The following is a 17,841-nucleotide window of genomic DNA, read 5'->3' as shown; positions in this document are numbered from 1 at the left end:
TACACACAAATGTGTGTATTATACACCCAATAATTTATACCCAAAGCAACAAATAGAATGTCTGTGTCACAACCTACCTTTACTCCTTCCTTTCTTGGGAGGTTTAGTTTTAAGACCCAAATCAGTACTTACTTCGGAGAAAGATGCTTTAAGAAATATCCCATCACTTTCAGAGCTTGCACTCTGATGCCTTCACTTTGTGATGCTAAAAGCTTGTAGACAACCCTAAGTGGAGAAAACACATTGGTCTTCTGTCAATGTGAAGAATAACAAACAGAGGTTTTTGTTCCTTGTAAACCTCCCATAAAAATTTAAGACATCTAAATGTATTTATCAGTTACATCCAATTTCTTTGATCACTTACTTTTTAGACAGTCAAGTGCTTAGGGCCACATCACTATCTGATTCTAGTTTGACTGTGGTTCATAGTATTCAACAGATCATTAAATCTGTGAAATACAATTTTACTTATCTACATGGACTACTAAGCTCTTTTTAAAAAGAGAAAATATTAATTTCCAAATGTTCCATGAAATTATATTGGAACAGAAGGCACAGTACTTATCCTTTACCATAAATAAGATAAAAATTTTGAAGAAATTTAGATCATTTCATTTGGGGGAAGGAAAAAGCCTACCTCATTTAAACAATTTTGGAGAGCCTTTCCAAAACTATCCCATGTTATGATATGGCATTTTATATCTGCAAGTTTTAGTGTTCAAAGGACTTGATGTTTTTAGGCCTTATCTATACATAACTGAGCACTCATCAATAGTTAGGTACTTTTATTTTTATATACCCAAAAATAACTCAGGACACCTGAACTAAGACGAAAAAAAAAAAAAAATTAGTTCTATACCAGATACCAGAATTAAAGGTAAAACCTAAGGTGATTAAATAACAGTTATGTATAACAAATAATTTATCCTGGAGAATGCTGCAACCACAGAAACTTTAGAAGGAAAGAAATAAGCCAAACTTACAATGCACTGGCCATTCAAGCAATAGAATCCATTTCTCTTCTTTTCTTTACAGAACACTATCAGGATTTCCTAATTGTATAGGGGAAAAGCATTTCCTTGCCTTTTTTTTTCTTTCCCCCCACTAGACTGGTTACTTTAACATTTTAACATTTTAATTTTAAGAGAACTCCAAATATTTATAAAGTTTTGGAAAATTCTTTTTAAATTTCAAGATTATTATGCCTTAATTGCAAGAAGTAGATGTATCAAGAAGCATACAAACAATCCATTAAGTGACTGGAGACAATACCAGAGCAAGGAGTGTAACAAATGAGATGGGAAAACAAAGTGATTTCTCACTGTGGACTGACTATTCATGCTGACTTGCTCATACACTTGTTAACAAAAAATAAAAGCACCTACTGCTAGTTGTTAAATAAAACCAAATGTACTGCATTGGAGACCCAACCTGACACTCAAATACTTTAGTATTTAGAGTATTTTATTAGTTTCCCATACATAACACATTACCATACAAATGAAATCAAATCTGATGAAAATGGGTAAGAAGAAAAATAATCAGTCTAGCACTAAAAGGGGAGAAAACAGTTAGAAACATGTCTTAATGCAGTCTCTTGAGAAAGGGCACCTGGAAAAAGAATATATATATAAACAGGGATTAACCAATAGGTGCACCTAAATGTATGAAATGAGACTCTGCCTTTACACAGTGAGAGAATTACTACTCCCCATATCCTTCTATGAGTTGTTCTTACATTTGTTTGCCTGTACCAATTTTTTCCCCACTGCGTTCAGGCAGGTTCCTGTTAAATTAGGAAAGCTCAATACCATGACCACCCTCTGAGAGCCACAAGACAAAAGGAGTCATAACTTTACTCCTCTAGCAGATTTTCTACTTGTACAAGTAGAATTTGCTACTTCCCCTACTTTTCTCTCATGATAGTGTTAAACACTTTTTTTTCTATTTGTTGGGAGAAAGATTCCAAACAGTGCATAGCACAAAGTGCTACTTTTAAACAAATAATAAGTTTTTCTGGAAAAGTCTCACAGGAAAAAAAAAAAAGGGCAGAGAACTAACAAGGATCAGAAGACATCTGAATCAATTTTTGTCAGCCTCCTTCCAGTTCTAAGACATCTGTAAGAATGGGGGCTGAAGACAGAGCACCAGTAGATGAAGACATCAATGCACAGACTGAAATGGATCACTCCCTGTTTAAGTGTTACTGGCAGCTTGGAAACATTAAAAAATACCACCTCGTTGATAATAAATCCAACAGCACCTCTTGTCAAAATGAACACCTGGACCCAAAAATCTCCCAAGATGAGGAGTCTATGATTGCAATGCACACACTGATGAGAACCATTCAGATTTCATGGGAATTCTTGCAAGCAACAGTATGGTCAAAACACTGTTTCCTTTTTCCCTCTTAGAAAATTCAAACTTACTGTAATCCATTCCTCTGATCAAATGCAGGAATCATAGAACCAGGATGCTCTGACATCAGAGCAACCAGCAGCTGCAAGACATCCATTAGATTGTCATCCTGTTGGATAAAAGTTACAAATTTGAATTAACAACACATACACACCAGAACATTGTTTTGGCTAAAAGAACCACTAGAAAACATTTCAAAAGTATGTAGAGATTAATAATAAACTAAGGACCAAATCACTTTGGCCAGGATCAAAAGAGCTATAGCTCTAAAGGCAAGTGCAGGAGAAAACATTGCAAAAAATATATTTAATTGTTAAGGGTGAAAAGTGATATATCAGTGTCTGGGATGTAAGGATTTGACAGGCAATGGAAATTTAGACCATGTTACTTCCTTCCATACACATGCTCCTCTGTTTGCATGTGTATTTCCCAATCCTTTCCTGCACAGGAGCTACAAATAAACTGCTGCACATTTTCTGGGGCACAGGGTGGTGTTTAATGAAAAGTTTCTACTTAGAAATGTCCAAACCATGAGAAAAAAATACTACCTCCTGCCACAGACAATATTTTACATGGGTAATTCAAGTCGCTTAGTAAATTTTTCCATACTTTTAATTTAAAGCAGTCTAAGCTACAGTTCATTAATTTGTTCCAAGTTCATTGTAACTAAAAATAACCTCAGAAATAACAAAATGTAACTGTCTTTGCACATACTCTGTAGTACGAAAATGAAAGTTTCTTTTAAAACAAAAAGAGTCCACAAATAAAACACTGACCAACACTTTTGAACAAATACTCTGATTCTTTACTCTAGAGTATTCTGTACAAATATGCTAATACTCAATTAGAAAAATCAGTTTTACATTCTCCTGAACAACTCTGTTCACCTGATGATATTAACAGCTGACATTACAGATGCTATCACTATTTAGCCATATGAGAAGGCTAAATTTTACTTTTTTTGTTGATGTTTTTCTGAATCCACAGTTAGATTGTGAGATTCAGCATTCATGGATCTTTGACACATGAGTATGCAAACTGCCAAGATATTTAAAACATCACATCTTCATCTGAAGGCTATGTAAAGCTTCTGCAATTTTAGTTCACTCTTATATGGTACCAAGGGTCTTATTATTTACTTCTCCACATAAAAGTAGAATTGCTTGACTATGGTAATACCAAGTAGTAGTAATCAGCACACAGAATAAAATGAAAATATAGGTGTAAGCAAAATTCTTTAAAAATACAAAAATCTATACTGCTTGAAATGAAGTTCAATTAATTCCTGATTTTACCCATTTCAAGCACCCTTACAGAGATGAGATCAGTTAGATTTATGTACCCATTTCCCTTGTCTTTGATGTTGCATCTGGCATAAAGTGCCTTTTCCTGGTGCTAAAATATGAAGATGCAGATGTATCAGTGGTAACCAACATTTTCTCCCAATTAAGTTTATATGCTTCTCTTAGATGCCATTAACATACATCTTTATTTTTTTAATGCATGTTTTCAATTTTATTGCTTTATTTAAGAAGCAAAATAAAAAGGAGAGGGAAAAGAAAACAAAAAATATTACTTAGGCAGCCTAAAACAAGGTTTTGACTTTTTTTAAAGTCAGTCTCACCATCTGTTTTTCTGCTTGGTAAATTGGTTTGTAGAACATAAGAAACCATTTTGAGTTACTGGCTTAATGAACTTCAATCTAACATTGAACATAGTGCTTAAATCACTGCAAGAATATTGGCATATCAGCACACTACTCTAAAGAATTGGACAATGTTTGCTACTTCCTCTGCAGAGCCATCTTGTGGCACGAAGGAGGTTATATTTGAAATTAGTCAAACATTTGGTCACAAGCAGCACTAGTATGCCATTCTTCATAAACACACCCTCCAAATTAAAAATTACCTCGTGTATAGTAAGCAGGTAATTGAGGATAGCCTGCAATTCATCTTCTTTTATTCCATAGTCCTTTAAAAACAAATAGGTTTTAAGTATCACCTTTCAAGTACAGAATGCTGTTTCCAAAAAAAGCATTGTTACAAGAAATGTTTATATCACAAAGCAAGTACCACACAACAGATTTGCTTTCACTTGATCCTGTAATAGCTTCATAGCTGCAAGGTAGCTTCTTCCCTGCCCCCAAAAGCACCCGCTGGATGCCATAAAAGTGCTTTAAAGCAATTTCAACACAGGCATAAAAACAATATAAATAGCAATATAGTATATAGAAATTGTTAGAGTAATACTTGTTAATTGATACAGTCAATTTGAACTGAGAGCTTCCTGTTAATAGAAGAATTAAATTGAGGTAGCATAAAGGACCCAAAAGCAGATCTGGAAGTTAATTATAAGCCTCTTAGCTATACCCATATCTATGTTTGGTTCTTATTTTCCACTAGAGAAGCCCATCTTCAGTTGCTATCAATTTTGAAGAAATCTCAATCATTTATGGCACCTATGCCAGCAATTTGCCTTGAGGTATTTTTTGTGAAAACAAAAACCAACAGTTTCTAAGAACAGGATGAGGGTAGGCAAAAGCAAGCTTCTTCACTTATAGGGCTTTTATTTTTTAAAGCAAGTCTTTCATTTCCCAAAAAGATTTTGCACCACTATGTACAAACAGAAAACTTGCCAAAGGATCAAACTCACCAAACTTTTTCAACGGGTGCTCTATCTATTTTTGTGCTGGTTTTGGTTGGGGTAGAATTGATTTACAGGAGACAGCACACACTATGGTTTGGGTTTGTGATGGAAACAGTGTTGATAACATAGAGATATTTTTGTTATTGCTGAGCAGGGCTTACACAGAGAGACCAAAAACTTATGATAGGAAAAGGTCATGAAGAGCCTATAAGCAACAGAGCTCCTGAATTCCAGTATTCCTCTAATGTCCAAAGAAACAGTTGTGAAACTTACTGATAGTCTTTCTTATCCTCCTCTGTCCCACTGACCCACAGCACATAGTATCAAATATTTCTATTTAGTCTTTAGGCACTTAAGACATAGCTGATACTGTTCAGGTTAAAAAAAAATTAAATACTTTTTTCCCCAACAGTAAATATTGCTAAGCTAATAATAGCTCCACTTCTAATTAAAACAGCTTAAAAGGGGAAAAAAATACATCCTTTAGCACTGCTCTCTGTGGCAAGAGCCACAACAAAAAGAAGCACCTGACATGGCTGTTTCTATTTATTTGCTATCACAAAATTCAACATGTTTAAAGCATATTAGGCATTTCTTTGTGAAAGGAAACTCAAATATCCTACCCTAATTTAAAGCTATCCTACCTTCATGACTAGCTGTTTAATGAACATCAACAAAAACGCTCGCAGGGATAAAATCTCCTTCTGAGTAGGCCGTGGACCATCTACAAAAAAAAAAGTAGATATATATAAAATAAAAATTAACAGTCGTTATTAGCACAGACAGCATTTCCACAAAAAGAAAAATAAAAGGCATTTTCTGGGTGAAGAAGGCACAACTCTAAGTCTTCCCACCCTCTATTTCAGACTACAAAACACTACTGTGTTTTATCACTTTTTATTAGCAAAATGTCTGGATAGTGAGGTTCCACTAAGGCTTCACCTAAATTCTGACAGTTTTAACGTTTCCTTGTAGTGCTATAAATCAACTTCATGCAAGGAATAAGACTGATACGAGAACTTTAGTTCAGAATTTCCAGATTTCAAATTTTTGCAGTTTACATGTTTTTAAGTTTGCCATAGCTCAAAGCAAGAGCTACGTGCCACCATTATATACTGGCTAAATGCACAAAAATCAATCTTACAGTGCCATGTATAAAGAGTACCTTGAAAGACATGACTTAAATTTTTAACTCAAAGTCAAAAAGGACTGGCTTCTGCCATCTCTGTGTAAAGCAGACTTCCGAAGAAACATTTTAAATACCCAAACACTCAGTAGCTCCCAGGAGAGGCAAGGTTAAAAAAACAGGTGCAACCAAGTGTCAAAGTCAAGTAGAAGCTTTGGTACAGAAAGCAAATGAAGTGCTGCAAATACATTTTGGGGGACAGCTTTTACATTTGCCTGTAGGGTCACAGCTCTCATGATCTTAATCATCACAGAAAAGCAAACCATCTAGAGAATGAAAGTGATCATATGAGTCTGGTTTTATACAGCATAGGCCCACAGGCATATTTGGTTTAAGAAGAGCTATTTTCAGTATAAACCAGCCTAGTCAAAATAAGCCATTAAACTGCATTACTAAGAGTATCCTACTCATCCACTTGCCTCAGGCTCAATAAATGAGTTACGAAACTAAGTAAATCCACAAGAGACTAAAAAGAAAGGAGAAGACATGCATGCTTTGCTTCTTAAAGGATGAAAAGTACTACAAAACAATCCTTACAGCCCTCTAACAGGCAGGTAATTTTGAGAAGTTGGTGTCAGGAAGTCAGACTCATCTAGGGAGTACTGACTCCTAGTAAATCTAGCTCTCTCCCATCTTTTCTCTCTGAAATTCCAAAAATAACACAGAAAGACCATATTCCCAAGCACAGCTCTAATGTTCCAACATCCTACCATTTCTCTGACCACCTCTGCCTAGTATCAGTTGATATAGGTGTCTGATGACAGAGGATATGACTTCTAAAGAAAGTTTCCTATAGATTGTGGGAAAAAAAATCTTTCAAGGACAGAAGCACACCACTGACCCTGTTACAGGGAACCCACCCCACTGAAAGTTAATTATTTCTGAAGAACTGACAGATCTATTCTAAACATTGTCTATAAAACTTTTTTTAAAACAAACATCAGATTGTGAGACTAAAACTCAATATATATATATATATGTATATATATATGTACATACCTATGCCCTTGGGAGTTATCCCACTGCGATCCTGAGGGTTCACTACCCAGTAATAATACTTGAGGGTGTGCATGACCAAAAGAACTGTCCCAACCCGCCGGATTGCTCCATAAATGTTAACAGTGGCAATGAACTCAGTAGACAGGTAAGTGTACAGGGTCAGCTGAACCTACACCGCCAGTCAGGAAAACAAAAAGCATCACACCTGAATTACAGCATATCAGACAACTGAATTCTTATGTTTTATCTATCAAAATATCCTAAATCGATTTTTTTCTGTATAGCTTAGTCTTAAAACCTCTGAAAACTGATGAAAAATTTAATTACATTTCTGAAACTGCGCAGTGCTGGTAATAAGGTTACAGCTGCAAAGTTTTGATCAAAGTTGTTCACTGTCAGAGAACAGAAATTCACCAAAACAAAAAATACTCACTTCCAATTTATATCAAGACTTAAAATCTGACAACCAAGATAATTTCCTCTTCAAAAATTGCTGAGTTTTTCCCAGCTAACCCGTCCAAACTTCCTTCCCAGACTGGGTCAAAAGTCACAACTCTGTTCTGCAGAACACTCCAAGTTTCCCAAATCCCAGAAAACCCTGAGAGTCTCTGCAAAACTTGACAATTATATGCAGCAAAGCAGAGCCTGAAGACAATTCCTGGATGATTTCTGTTGTGGAGCCGAAACCCATAATTCTTTGGAGTTAAGGCTTAGTTTCAACACTCCCAAATCAATACACCAGAAGATACCTTATTGATAAGAATAAGCAATTTTACCTGTGCTGGGATATGAATCCATATTGCAGGATTCAGGAGAACATGATCACACAGCTGCTTCAGCAGGGGTACCCCATTGTGTAAATTGCTCAGGTATTTTGAGAAGGCAAGGCAAAGTTCTAGCACAGCTCTGGTAACGTGAGCTTTGGAAGACTGCAAAAGAAGATTTGCTTAAAGAGAGCCCTGCAACAGTCTAGGAAAAGTATTTAACTCAAGAAAAAATTCAACATTAATGCAAAACATTAAGGAAGATTTACTTTACCTTTTCTAGGCTGTGTCCTATCACAAGGAAGCCTTTACAGGAAAGCATCTGTTCTTGCATAGCAATAGAGTTCTTCAACAACTCCATGATGAATGCCAGTAAAGTAGAACTGGAAAATATGTTTTAGTAAACAAAAATGCGTTAAAGGGTTACAACAAGACAAAGTATTTCCAAATTAACACTCCCACCACACAATCCTGAGATACAAGTTAAGTAAATGTTCTGTTATGTATATCAGAACTTTTAAAACAAAAAGCAAGACTAAATTTTGAATGTTTGCTTCAAAAAACTTCTTTATTTTATTAATGCTTTTCTAACTTGAAATTCTGAACTCTGAGATAACCATAAAAGCAAAATCCGTCTGAATTCTTGCAAAAAGGCAACAGTCAAGTTTGTACTACTCTCTGCTTTATGTTTCAACTACCAACTCCTGCAAGATCAGTTACAATTGCCATTCTACTTCTTAAGCTATCAGATGAGCAAATATTTTTCTAGACACAGCTTTGCTGTTGTGCCGCTGCCAGAGGTAATATTCCTGTCAAGCCATTACTGCCTGTGGATCAAGACTTCAACCAGTTGAAAACCCCAGTATTGTTGGGCCTATTTGCAATTGCATCAAACACCTGACTTATCACATAGATGCCCAAGTCTGAGCCAGCTCAGGAGACACCCAGACACAAACAGATGGGCTGAAGGAATATTGTGACCATCCTTTCTAAGAAACAATATGGATGCAGATAATCTTTAAAGAGTCATGAAACTACAAATGCAATGAATCAGAGCAATTACACAAAAATTCTAAAAAGCAATCCCTTTGCTTTTACTGCTGCTCTTTAACTTAGGAGCTCTAGAGCTTTACCAGCTTCTGTGTCTGGGTGTTCAGAAGTTGGATAGAGTTGAAACAGAGCTCAAACCAGAGGAAAAGCCTAGCAGCAACACTAAGTAACAGTATGTTCCAAAAATCTGAAGGTTAAAACAAAACCAAGAAAAATTCCAAGGAATGACTTCATCTTGCTGAAAAATTCACCCTTCCTGGAGTTTCTCTTGAAGCCTTCCCCAGTGAATTCTCTTCATGACAGGAATAAGCTCAAGAGAATTACCCATTATTAATGCTACAGAGGAAAAAAAATGTTGTCAACTATAAAATTTGTGTACATTTTGATTCTCTGTGAGCTTTCACAGAACATGTGGTGCAAACAAGTACATCACTTTGAGGTCCTGCCTGTAACCTTTTTGTTCTTAGACATAATTCACTGTTGCACAAGACAATGCCAACTACTCTGCCATTGGATAAAGCAATAGGCAATTTCCTTTACTTCAAAGGAACAAAGCCCAGGACACTGCAAGTACATGCACTCACCAAACAGTTGTGTCAATGTGGTCTGAGGAATATTGCCTATAGTCCAACTGTGCAAAGAGAGGGAAAAGCACCTGCACTCCTCCAATGGAGTGCAAGGCACTTTGGATGGAGTGCGTCAAGACTGCTTTCACATCCTGAGAAAGAAAAAACATGAAATATTAAAACCTCATTCAGACACTGATAAAAAGTTTGTTAAAATAGCCTTTAATTTCTTCAATATAAAAGCTGTATTATTACCAAACAAAAAGAAACAGTAAAAACAAACTGGCTGGCACAGTCACACTAAATGCCCAGTATGCCTGACCTACTGCTTTAGCTATAGATACTTCTAGACAAAGATCTACAGTGCAGATCCTCAAGTGAATATACAGAAGGTAGCATTCAAAACACAGGGAAGAAAAGGATTTCATATTAACAGGGCAAAGGATGGGAGATAGGGAACATCTGTAGGGGAGTGAACATGTCAGAAGTGAGGAAGAAGGATTTTTTTTTTAAAGCTAACCCAGCCTTTGTATTTATTAATAGAATAAATTGTTTTCTTAGGATTTTTGGCATTTTCTTTAGTTCAAGAAACAGGGGCAGGTCCAATCCAAAAATCCCAACCTATACGCAATTCCATATCAAAATCCCTATAAAACTGGATTTTAGGTTTTCAAACAGAAATCATTTGTACCTTCCAAATCTATGAAAATGTTGATTTACCTGCAGCATGAGGGCATGTGGTGAATGAACAAAAATAGAAGGGTTATCCTTAGGGGATGACTCAAGACACAGCTGTGCATCTGTAGCCCTTGGATTGTACATAAAAGCAATAGCACTGGAGAGTTTGCCATCATATAGCAACAATTTGTGATGTTCATCGAGGAAGAGATCACTTTCTGCCTTGAACTTGAACGTTCCCTGGATTGGGAAACAGGGTTGAGGAAGGAACAGAGAAAAAAATTAGATTAAGCACACTGAAGATACAGATCAGAACAACTACTGCAAAAAATGATTAAAATATTGACTCTTGAATCAAGCAGTACTTCATAAAGAAAGGTTCTCATAAGAACCAAAGACTCATAAGACTCAAAGTCAATTTTACAGCATTAAAATGGCAGAATTCTTTTGTCCCTGAAGAGTGTCATTGCCAGGATGGTGGGTAATGTAAAAGAACCACATCAGCCTGGAAACAGCAGGACTGTCAGCAATGTTCACTCAGAAGGAACTAATAATTGAGGAGCAGATAGAAAAGGAACCATCTTTTTTAGCATATGTTTGTACAGCTGCTGGGGAACAACAGCCTTCAATTAGTGCCCCTCAGGCTATGACAAAACAAATAATAAATCACTGCAACAAAACTAATCCTCAGCACTGACTTCACACATTAAAAAAACCCCACTAGCACAAGCAACTATAAAGCCACATTTCTAAAACAAATACATCATAACTGATCTAAAGTTTTCAGTCTCAATGAAAAAGTGAACTCAGTCAGAGATAACAGCCGTATCCCAACCACCAACATGGAAATTCTGAGAAGCAAATAGAAGCACCATTCTTTTTGTTTTATAAGAAATCAAGAAACTGAACTAATGCTTACTTGTAGCTTCTAAGGCCATACATAGGCTTACAGAAGAAACATAGAAGAGTTTAATAAAAATATTATACTGTAAGATCATTTTTTTTGGACACAGAGGTCTCACAACATTCTTAAGACCTACCATAAAGAATTAAACTTAGGAAAGTCAATTCTAAGATACCTTATATCCCAGGCCAAGCTGATAAATGGCAAAGATCTGAGCAGCATTGAGAGCCTCACTAAAAAGGTAAACAGATGTCATCTGCCCACAAAACACTCGATTGGCATCTGCTGTTTCTGAAGAACCCAGGAAACATTTGTCAAACGTCTGAAAACAGAAAACAGAACCCAGTAACAGGGTTTAATCCACGCTACACAAGCAAATCATGCAAAAAAATATGCATTTCATAGGGAATATTTTTACATAAACAAGTACTTGAGAGCCCCAGCAGAAACAAGTATTAAGTTCTGAGATGCATAAAACCACAATTTATTCCTCTACCAAAAATTTACCATTTTTATTTCAACATTTTTTGAAAAAGCATAAAATGGGGGAAGTTTATTAATAAAATGGCAAAGAATATCTATGTAATGCATCAAGATGATCAGCTGTAGACAGTGTGCAGGGATTACTCACATCACTGGTGTTGACAAACCACGTTATTTCCCCATAAGATGCCAGCTCCCCGTTCACATAACACCGGAGTTCGCTGTTCTTCCAGCGGTTATAGATGTGCACTATAGTCACCATGTACCACTAAACAATAAAAAAACAATTGATATAACTCTATAAACACTTGGGAGTAGCTTAAGCATTCAAGTGGGGCTTGGAAGAACAAATTCAACTCTTTATGTGAATTAAATTAAGACTGAAATATGTATTTTAAGTAGAAAAGATTAATAAGTCACTGGTGAGTTTTCTTGCATTGCTATGTTAAAGAATAATATGCCATTCTTTCCACAAAGGAGCTTAAAAGGTATTTATGGCATCTAACTCCAAAAATCTTTATGACAATGCTGAACGAAATTTACATTGAAACTACTCTGTAAATAAGTTCTAAACTGAGCTACTCCTAGCAGGATGGACTACTACAGATGCCATTCCAAAGAGCAAGGATGGCTCCAGACTAAAGCCTCTCAAAGGCTGTGCATGTCAAATTATCACAAACAGAATCCATATTTACAGCAAGGGATTGCTGATAAGAAATTCCTGAGGAGGCCTGTTCTCCCACAAGATGTTTACATCAATTCCAGAATATCTAAGTGAAAAAGGGAACATCCAACAATATATAACACTAGCTAATAGGCAAGTCAGCCTTGAACACCAGTAATAAAATCAACTCATCTTTTAGTTGTAAAATTCAAAATAAATAAGAATTCAGAACACATATTTGTTCTGCTCATTCCAGTGAAACTTTTTTTCTACAGAAAGATGAGATTAATCAACAGCTACAACACAGACTCCCAGGCTACAATTTTAGACTCGTGAAACATGTTTGAATGATTTTATTATTTTCACTCACCTTTTGTGGCTTGAAATCAAATTTTACACAGTGCTGGAAACCTTTTCCCTTTGATTTTATGGACGTTATGATCAAGCAGCCTCCAACAAAGTGAGCAGAATAACCAAGTCCTTTGTTTGTTCGAAAACTGACAAATCAGAACAAAATCAGCACATACACAAATGGATGCAGAAATCATTGAAAAATTACTAGAAACTGAACATTAGCAATATCAGCTTTACATAATACTCACCAATATAAATAAGGCTTATCCTTATCCACATTAATATTATTTACAGGATCCATTCTTAGCCAAGTGTGGAAAGTAAATCCATTCTGGTAGGGCCACTTGGCTATAGGAGGTAAGGCAATAGCCTGAAGAAAGCAAGAAGTTATTCATGTAGAAAGATCAACACAAGAATAAAAGTGTGCAGCTTAAGATACACTCTACAAATATGTGCTGATAAACAGAGGCACACTGCAAATGTATACAGTTCCTCTATACTGAAGAAAAAAAAATCTGGCCTAACTTCTGTTCTCTTTGTACTTGATTGTTACAATATTTTATTAACTTAAACATTTAAAAACTGACCTTTATACCTCAAAAAAGATTATTAATAGTAACCTATGCTTCAAAACTTCACTTTAGTGAAAGCCTTATGGAATAACAACTTCTTAAAGTGCAAACAGATTGGTTTGGTTTTATGGCAACCTGACAGAATAATCAGTTCCATTTCACATAGTGTTGGTATTCAGGAAAATAACTGATCATAAAGGGAAAGCTGGCCATATTTCACTTAATAAATTATTTTCTCTCCTGAAGTTCATATTTAAGTAGGCTTCCAGAGAGCATAACACAGAATTTCAAACTTCCTCAAATGAAACAATGCAATCTCCACCAGGCAAAAATCTTCCTATCAAACATTGTGTTTTTAGTGCAAAGCCCTTGAGTTACAAACCATGTGTCAGAATCCTTTGTTTCAAACAGCTGGGGTTTATTTTTTGGAGTTTTTCAGTTCATTGGGTTTTTTAGCATTACTATTAACTTTCTGCTGGTGTGCAGCCCAGATTTGCAATACACACTGCAATTAAGATTGCCATAACCTCTGATCAAAGATGCCACCCAGATGATCAATATCAATGAATAAAAAAACATCAAAGAACTCAAGTGTCTCCAGACTTGTTGTTATGTTCCCATGCTCCATTCAGCTACTCCTGTCCACACAAAATGCTATAAATCCTTCTGTATATCAGCTAACCAATCAGTCTCCATGTCTTTGCAGCCAAGTCTTGGGAATTGGTAGCATTATCACTTTACTTAACTCACAATGGATCACAGAGTAATTATAGTAAATACTTAATTTCTTAAACTTCTTAATTTAAATGTATATAAAAATACCCACACATAAAGGTTACTGAGGCACCCCAATCATAAAATATGGTTAAAGCAATCAACATAATTAACCAAAGTTAAAGCAGAAGTTAAATAGAAAACCATCAATACCCAAAATGAACACAAATGTGTCTGTCTATTGCCAAGTTCTGTTGCATGTGATAAAACTGTCGGAGCATTTTTCTAGTAGTTGGCATTTTTCAGCCTCCAAAGTTTTCATTCAAAAAAATAATTCATTATGTCATCAAGTTGGTGAAATTCAATCTCAAGCCACCAAGGCAGAAAGCTAATGGGTTTACGTGAAGAAAACGTGAAAGAGTCATCTGATAAATCTTATTCAAATCTTATTCTGAATTAAGCATGAAATTTTGAACATAATTTTTCATTCTACAAATGTAGAAGCAAAAGTGTTGACATACTTGAATTCCATCAGAAGATTCTGCAAAGGATTTTCCAACTGCCTATTTAGTTTCAAATTCTTTTTCAAGTGAACACCACAGAACTTAGAAATTAGTCACATGACTCATTTACAAATTACTCAATTACAAAAAGACTAATTGTTGCTAAATTAAATCCTTTCCAGTATTATTCAGCCTATAAATATATAGCATTGTCTAGGATCAATGCTTTCTCAAAGATTTCTCATAAGCATCTAGAGTGAAAAGCAGGTATATTCTCTTGCAATACGATTTAACTGAACCAGTCTGAAAAAAACCCAACAAAATACAAAAAAGCAGCCTCATTTATATCCATTCTTTATGTAACATTATTGTCCTTCTGTAGTGATATCACACATCTATTATAAACACAATTTGTTCAGCCACTAGTGTAGGTGTCAGGCAGAGAAAAAAATTTGGTCAGAACTCTATGACAATGACAGATGAGACAAAGAACACCATAAATGAAAATAACCAAAGGCCTTAATAGAACAGCAAGCAAACAAACCAGAAATGTAAAATATCTACATACCGCAGCACTTTTTCCTGGAAAGTTGAAGAAGGCATCAGGTCCATACTTCTGAGGCATGTGTTTCAACACAGACAGTAACTTCCCAGCATGGGGTGGCTGACAAAGAGAGTTATTAAATTTGTAAATAAGTAAAACAAACCTCTAAGAAAGAAAAAACTACACATACAAAAAGCAAATTTTAGCACATTTTTAAAACTTTGCACATGGTTGAATAACATCCTACTAAGACACTCAGCACTCTCAATAAAACAACATTAACAGTCATGAATACCTTCACACAATATACAGTAGATGCACTGAATTAAAGCTAATTAGGTAACTTCACTAAGGACTTGAAGGCCAGAGCCACATTCACCCAGCATAAACTAAACTGACCCTGAATGTTGATTCCTGCCACTGTCTGTTCATTCCCATCAGCTCTCTGTATGACTCTGCTGGAAGCTAAAGAAAATGAACTGGTCCAGATGAAAACTAATTTAGGGAAAACAAATGCAAACCAATTTTTAATTGCAGTTGTTCTGGGAAGAGGCTGAGCAAAACCTGTGCCAGCACAAGGGAGACAGGGAATAGCTAGCAGAAGGGAGAGGGAAGATCAGCAGAAGGATTATTTTCATCAGGACGACAGTCACACATTAGATTAAACTGATTTGGTTTATACTTTCACTTAAGTCCATGGAGAAAGATTCCAGTCCCAAGGGCAGTTTGGAGGACCTAAACTGAGTGCTCAGTGTGAATACTTAACACTCCACCACCCATATCCTGCTGATTTTATTGTAATAGTCTGTAACTATACACTCCAAATCAAGTGTATGAGCTCACAGCAACAGGAGAACAGCAAATACTGATCATAGTGACAGGACAATTTTGCGTGTTGTCTTTCACCACACCATATCTTTCCGGCAGATCTATTTTTAAACTACAATTTTATAATACTGATATTTTCCTGAAAGTGCCCTTTTTCACTCTGTGGTTAACAGTTACCCTCTGAAAATCATGCATGATGCTGGAGCATTGCATGATCCATCACAAGTATTTCAAATGTACCAAAGTTGGAGTCAGCTAAGCAGTGCTTCAAGAATCTGAGTTAAAACTGAGGAGGAAATGCTGAGAGCTGCTTAGATGTCTGCAGTGCCATAGAATTTGACCAGGTAAATTGTGTTGCAGCAAAATACTTGGTATCTTTTCAGTTCTGCTGATTTCAAGATTTATGGAGTTGTACAACTCCTTGGCAATCCAACTGTGGCATTTTTCTCTTGCTTTCCCCTGTATTTGGTCTTTAATAAGGAAAGGAAATTAAATGCAAATAGCAGAGAGACAGGAAATGAAAAAGTTAATGTTACAGAGACAACTTTATTTCACCTACAGTTAATTATACTCTCTATGTTCAATTACTAAGTTTAAACCATCTATAAAGTTTAGAGTATTTTTCTTTAAGGAGGTTAAGATCTCCAGAGCTATTTATTTCAAAGGGCCTTTTAAAGTCTGCAGTATTATGTGTGCATACTTGCTTTTATATGGTATACTATTTTTTAAAATTATTTGAAGTCAACAGAGACACTGCTACCTCTCCCCTACACTAGTCAGAGTATGTAGAAATAACAGGAGCTGAATTAAAATTCAAAGCAGGTAAAATTATTGTTAAAATAGTTCCCAAGTCCAAAGAAACAACAACTGTGTGTTGAAGAAAACTTTATCAGGTGGCCTCTACAACTCACACATTTTTACTTTAGAGAAAGTGGTTATTCAGCTGTAAAAGGGTCCCTTTCTACTCCACACAGGAACAAGAGAAAAATTTTATAATTTTTCATTGGGACTTACTTCCTTCAGTTCAATTTCTGCCAGAGTTTTCACTTCCCTAACTGGATAATTTTTTTTTCATCTTCTAGTAAAGTACAGCAATGTGAAAATGGGAGCAAACAGAACTGCCTCTGTAGGCATGTTTTATTTATTTCTCTCTTCTGATTTAAAAAAAAAAATACACCTTTTTCCTTCAATTTCACATAGCTAGAATCAAAAAAATAAAATCATGTGCATAAAAACACTTAAGAGTCACTTTATTATTCCCAGGTGTTCAAAAAGACCAATATAGTTCACAGGTTCAGGAAGAAATTTAACTTCATAACTATTCTACTCTCTGTATTTTAATTGCTTTCAGGTAAAAAGATTCTTCATATAATACAAGAAAGCTCCCTATATTTTTTGGTACATTCAAAATTTGTCTATCATGAAGTTTTTGGAACAGTCTTAACTTGTGAAAATTAGGAAAAACAAAAGCAACACAATAAAAATTGTTTCAGCTTTGTGTTTTGTTTTACCCATCTCCCTTTTTCTCCTTGCAGCTTGCTGAAGAATAACTTCAGCTCTCGAACTGTCAGGTTATAGCTCGCCAACACACCAAGCATGTCCACTAAGAGATCTGAAAAGCAGAAAGAACAGCGATGGAAGTGCTTAATAAAATGCAAAGGCAAATTGTTATCATCTAATAACTGTGTCCATGAGAAGCAGCACAGTTTGAGTCCTACACTGGGGGAGGCTGTACCTGCAATCATGTTGTCAGCTCTGTCGATCCTCCTGAGCACTTGTTCCACGAGCCCCACTTCCGTGCAGGCCTGGAGATTCCGTATGCTTTTCTTCAGGATTGCTGTGAACATGCTCCAAACCTCAGCCTGGCAGGTGATGTCACACTTATCCAGTAAGTCCACCATGCAGGTGATGCCCTCTCCTTCTTGGATGATAAAGTTCATTTCCAAGTCAAACTGGCCCCCAACGAGC

At 35.9% G+C, this 17,841-nt stretch overlaps 1 protein-coding gene across 6 annotated transcripts in view; it reads right to left on the bottom strand.

The window, feature by feature from the left end:
• Positions 1–17,841, bottom strand: part of LRBA (LPS responsive beige-like anchor protein) — a 369,517-nt gene that overhangs the window by 310,684 nt on the left and 40,992 nt on the right. For all 6 annotated transcript variants that reach the window (XM_054633381.2, XM_077176952.1, XM_077176953.1 and 3 more), the window contains exons 3-18: positions 17,609–17,840; positions 17,385–17,485; positions 15,070–15,165; positions 12,961–13,082; positions 12,729–12,855; positions 11,843–11,962; positions 11,387–11,533; positions 10,350–10,547; positions 9,648–9,781; positions 8,288–8,396; positions 8,026–8,178; positions 7,250–7,418; positions 5,709–5,788; positions 4,327–4,389; positions 2,430–2,527; positions 133–225 (exon numbers count right to left, since the gene is read on the bottom strand). In XM_054633381.2, coding sequence (XP_054489356.2) covers positions 133–225; positions 2,430–2,527; positions 4,327–4,389; positions 5,709–5,788; positions 7,250–7,418; positions 8,026–8,178; positions 8,288–8,396; positions 9,648–9,781; positions 10,350–10,547; positions 11,387–11,533; positions 11,843–11,962; positions 12,729–12,855; positions 12,961–13,082; positions 15,070–15,165; positions 17,385–17,485; positions 17,609–17,840 — 2,042 coding nt within the window. The remainder of the gene's footprint in view (positions 1–132; positions 226–2,429; positions 2,528–4,326; positions 4,390–5,708; positions 5,789–7,249; positions 7,419–8,025; positions 8,179–8,287; positions 8,397–9,647; positions 9,782–10,349; positions 10,548–11,386; positions 11,534–11,842; positions 11,963–12,728; positions 12,856–12,960; positions 13,083–15,069; positions 15,166–17,384; positions 17,486–17,608; position 17,841) is intronic.

This window comes from Agelaius phoeniceus, chromosome 4 (assembly GCF_051311805.1).
Source record: "Agelaius phoeniceus isolate bAgePho1 chromosome 4, bAgePho1.hap1, whole genome shotgun sequence".
Lineage (NCBI taxonomy): Eukaryota > Metazoa > Chordata > Aves > Passeriformes > Icteridae > Agelaius > Agelaius phoeniceus.
Note: the sequence above shows the minus strand (reverse complement) of the source record. Positions and strands in the feature narration are given on the sequence as shown.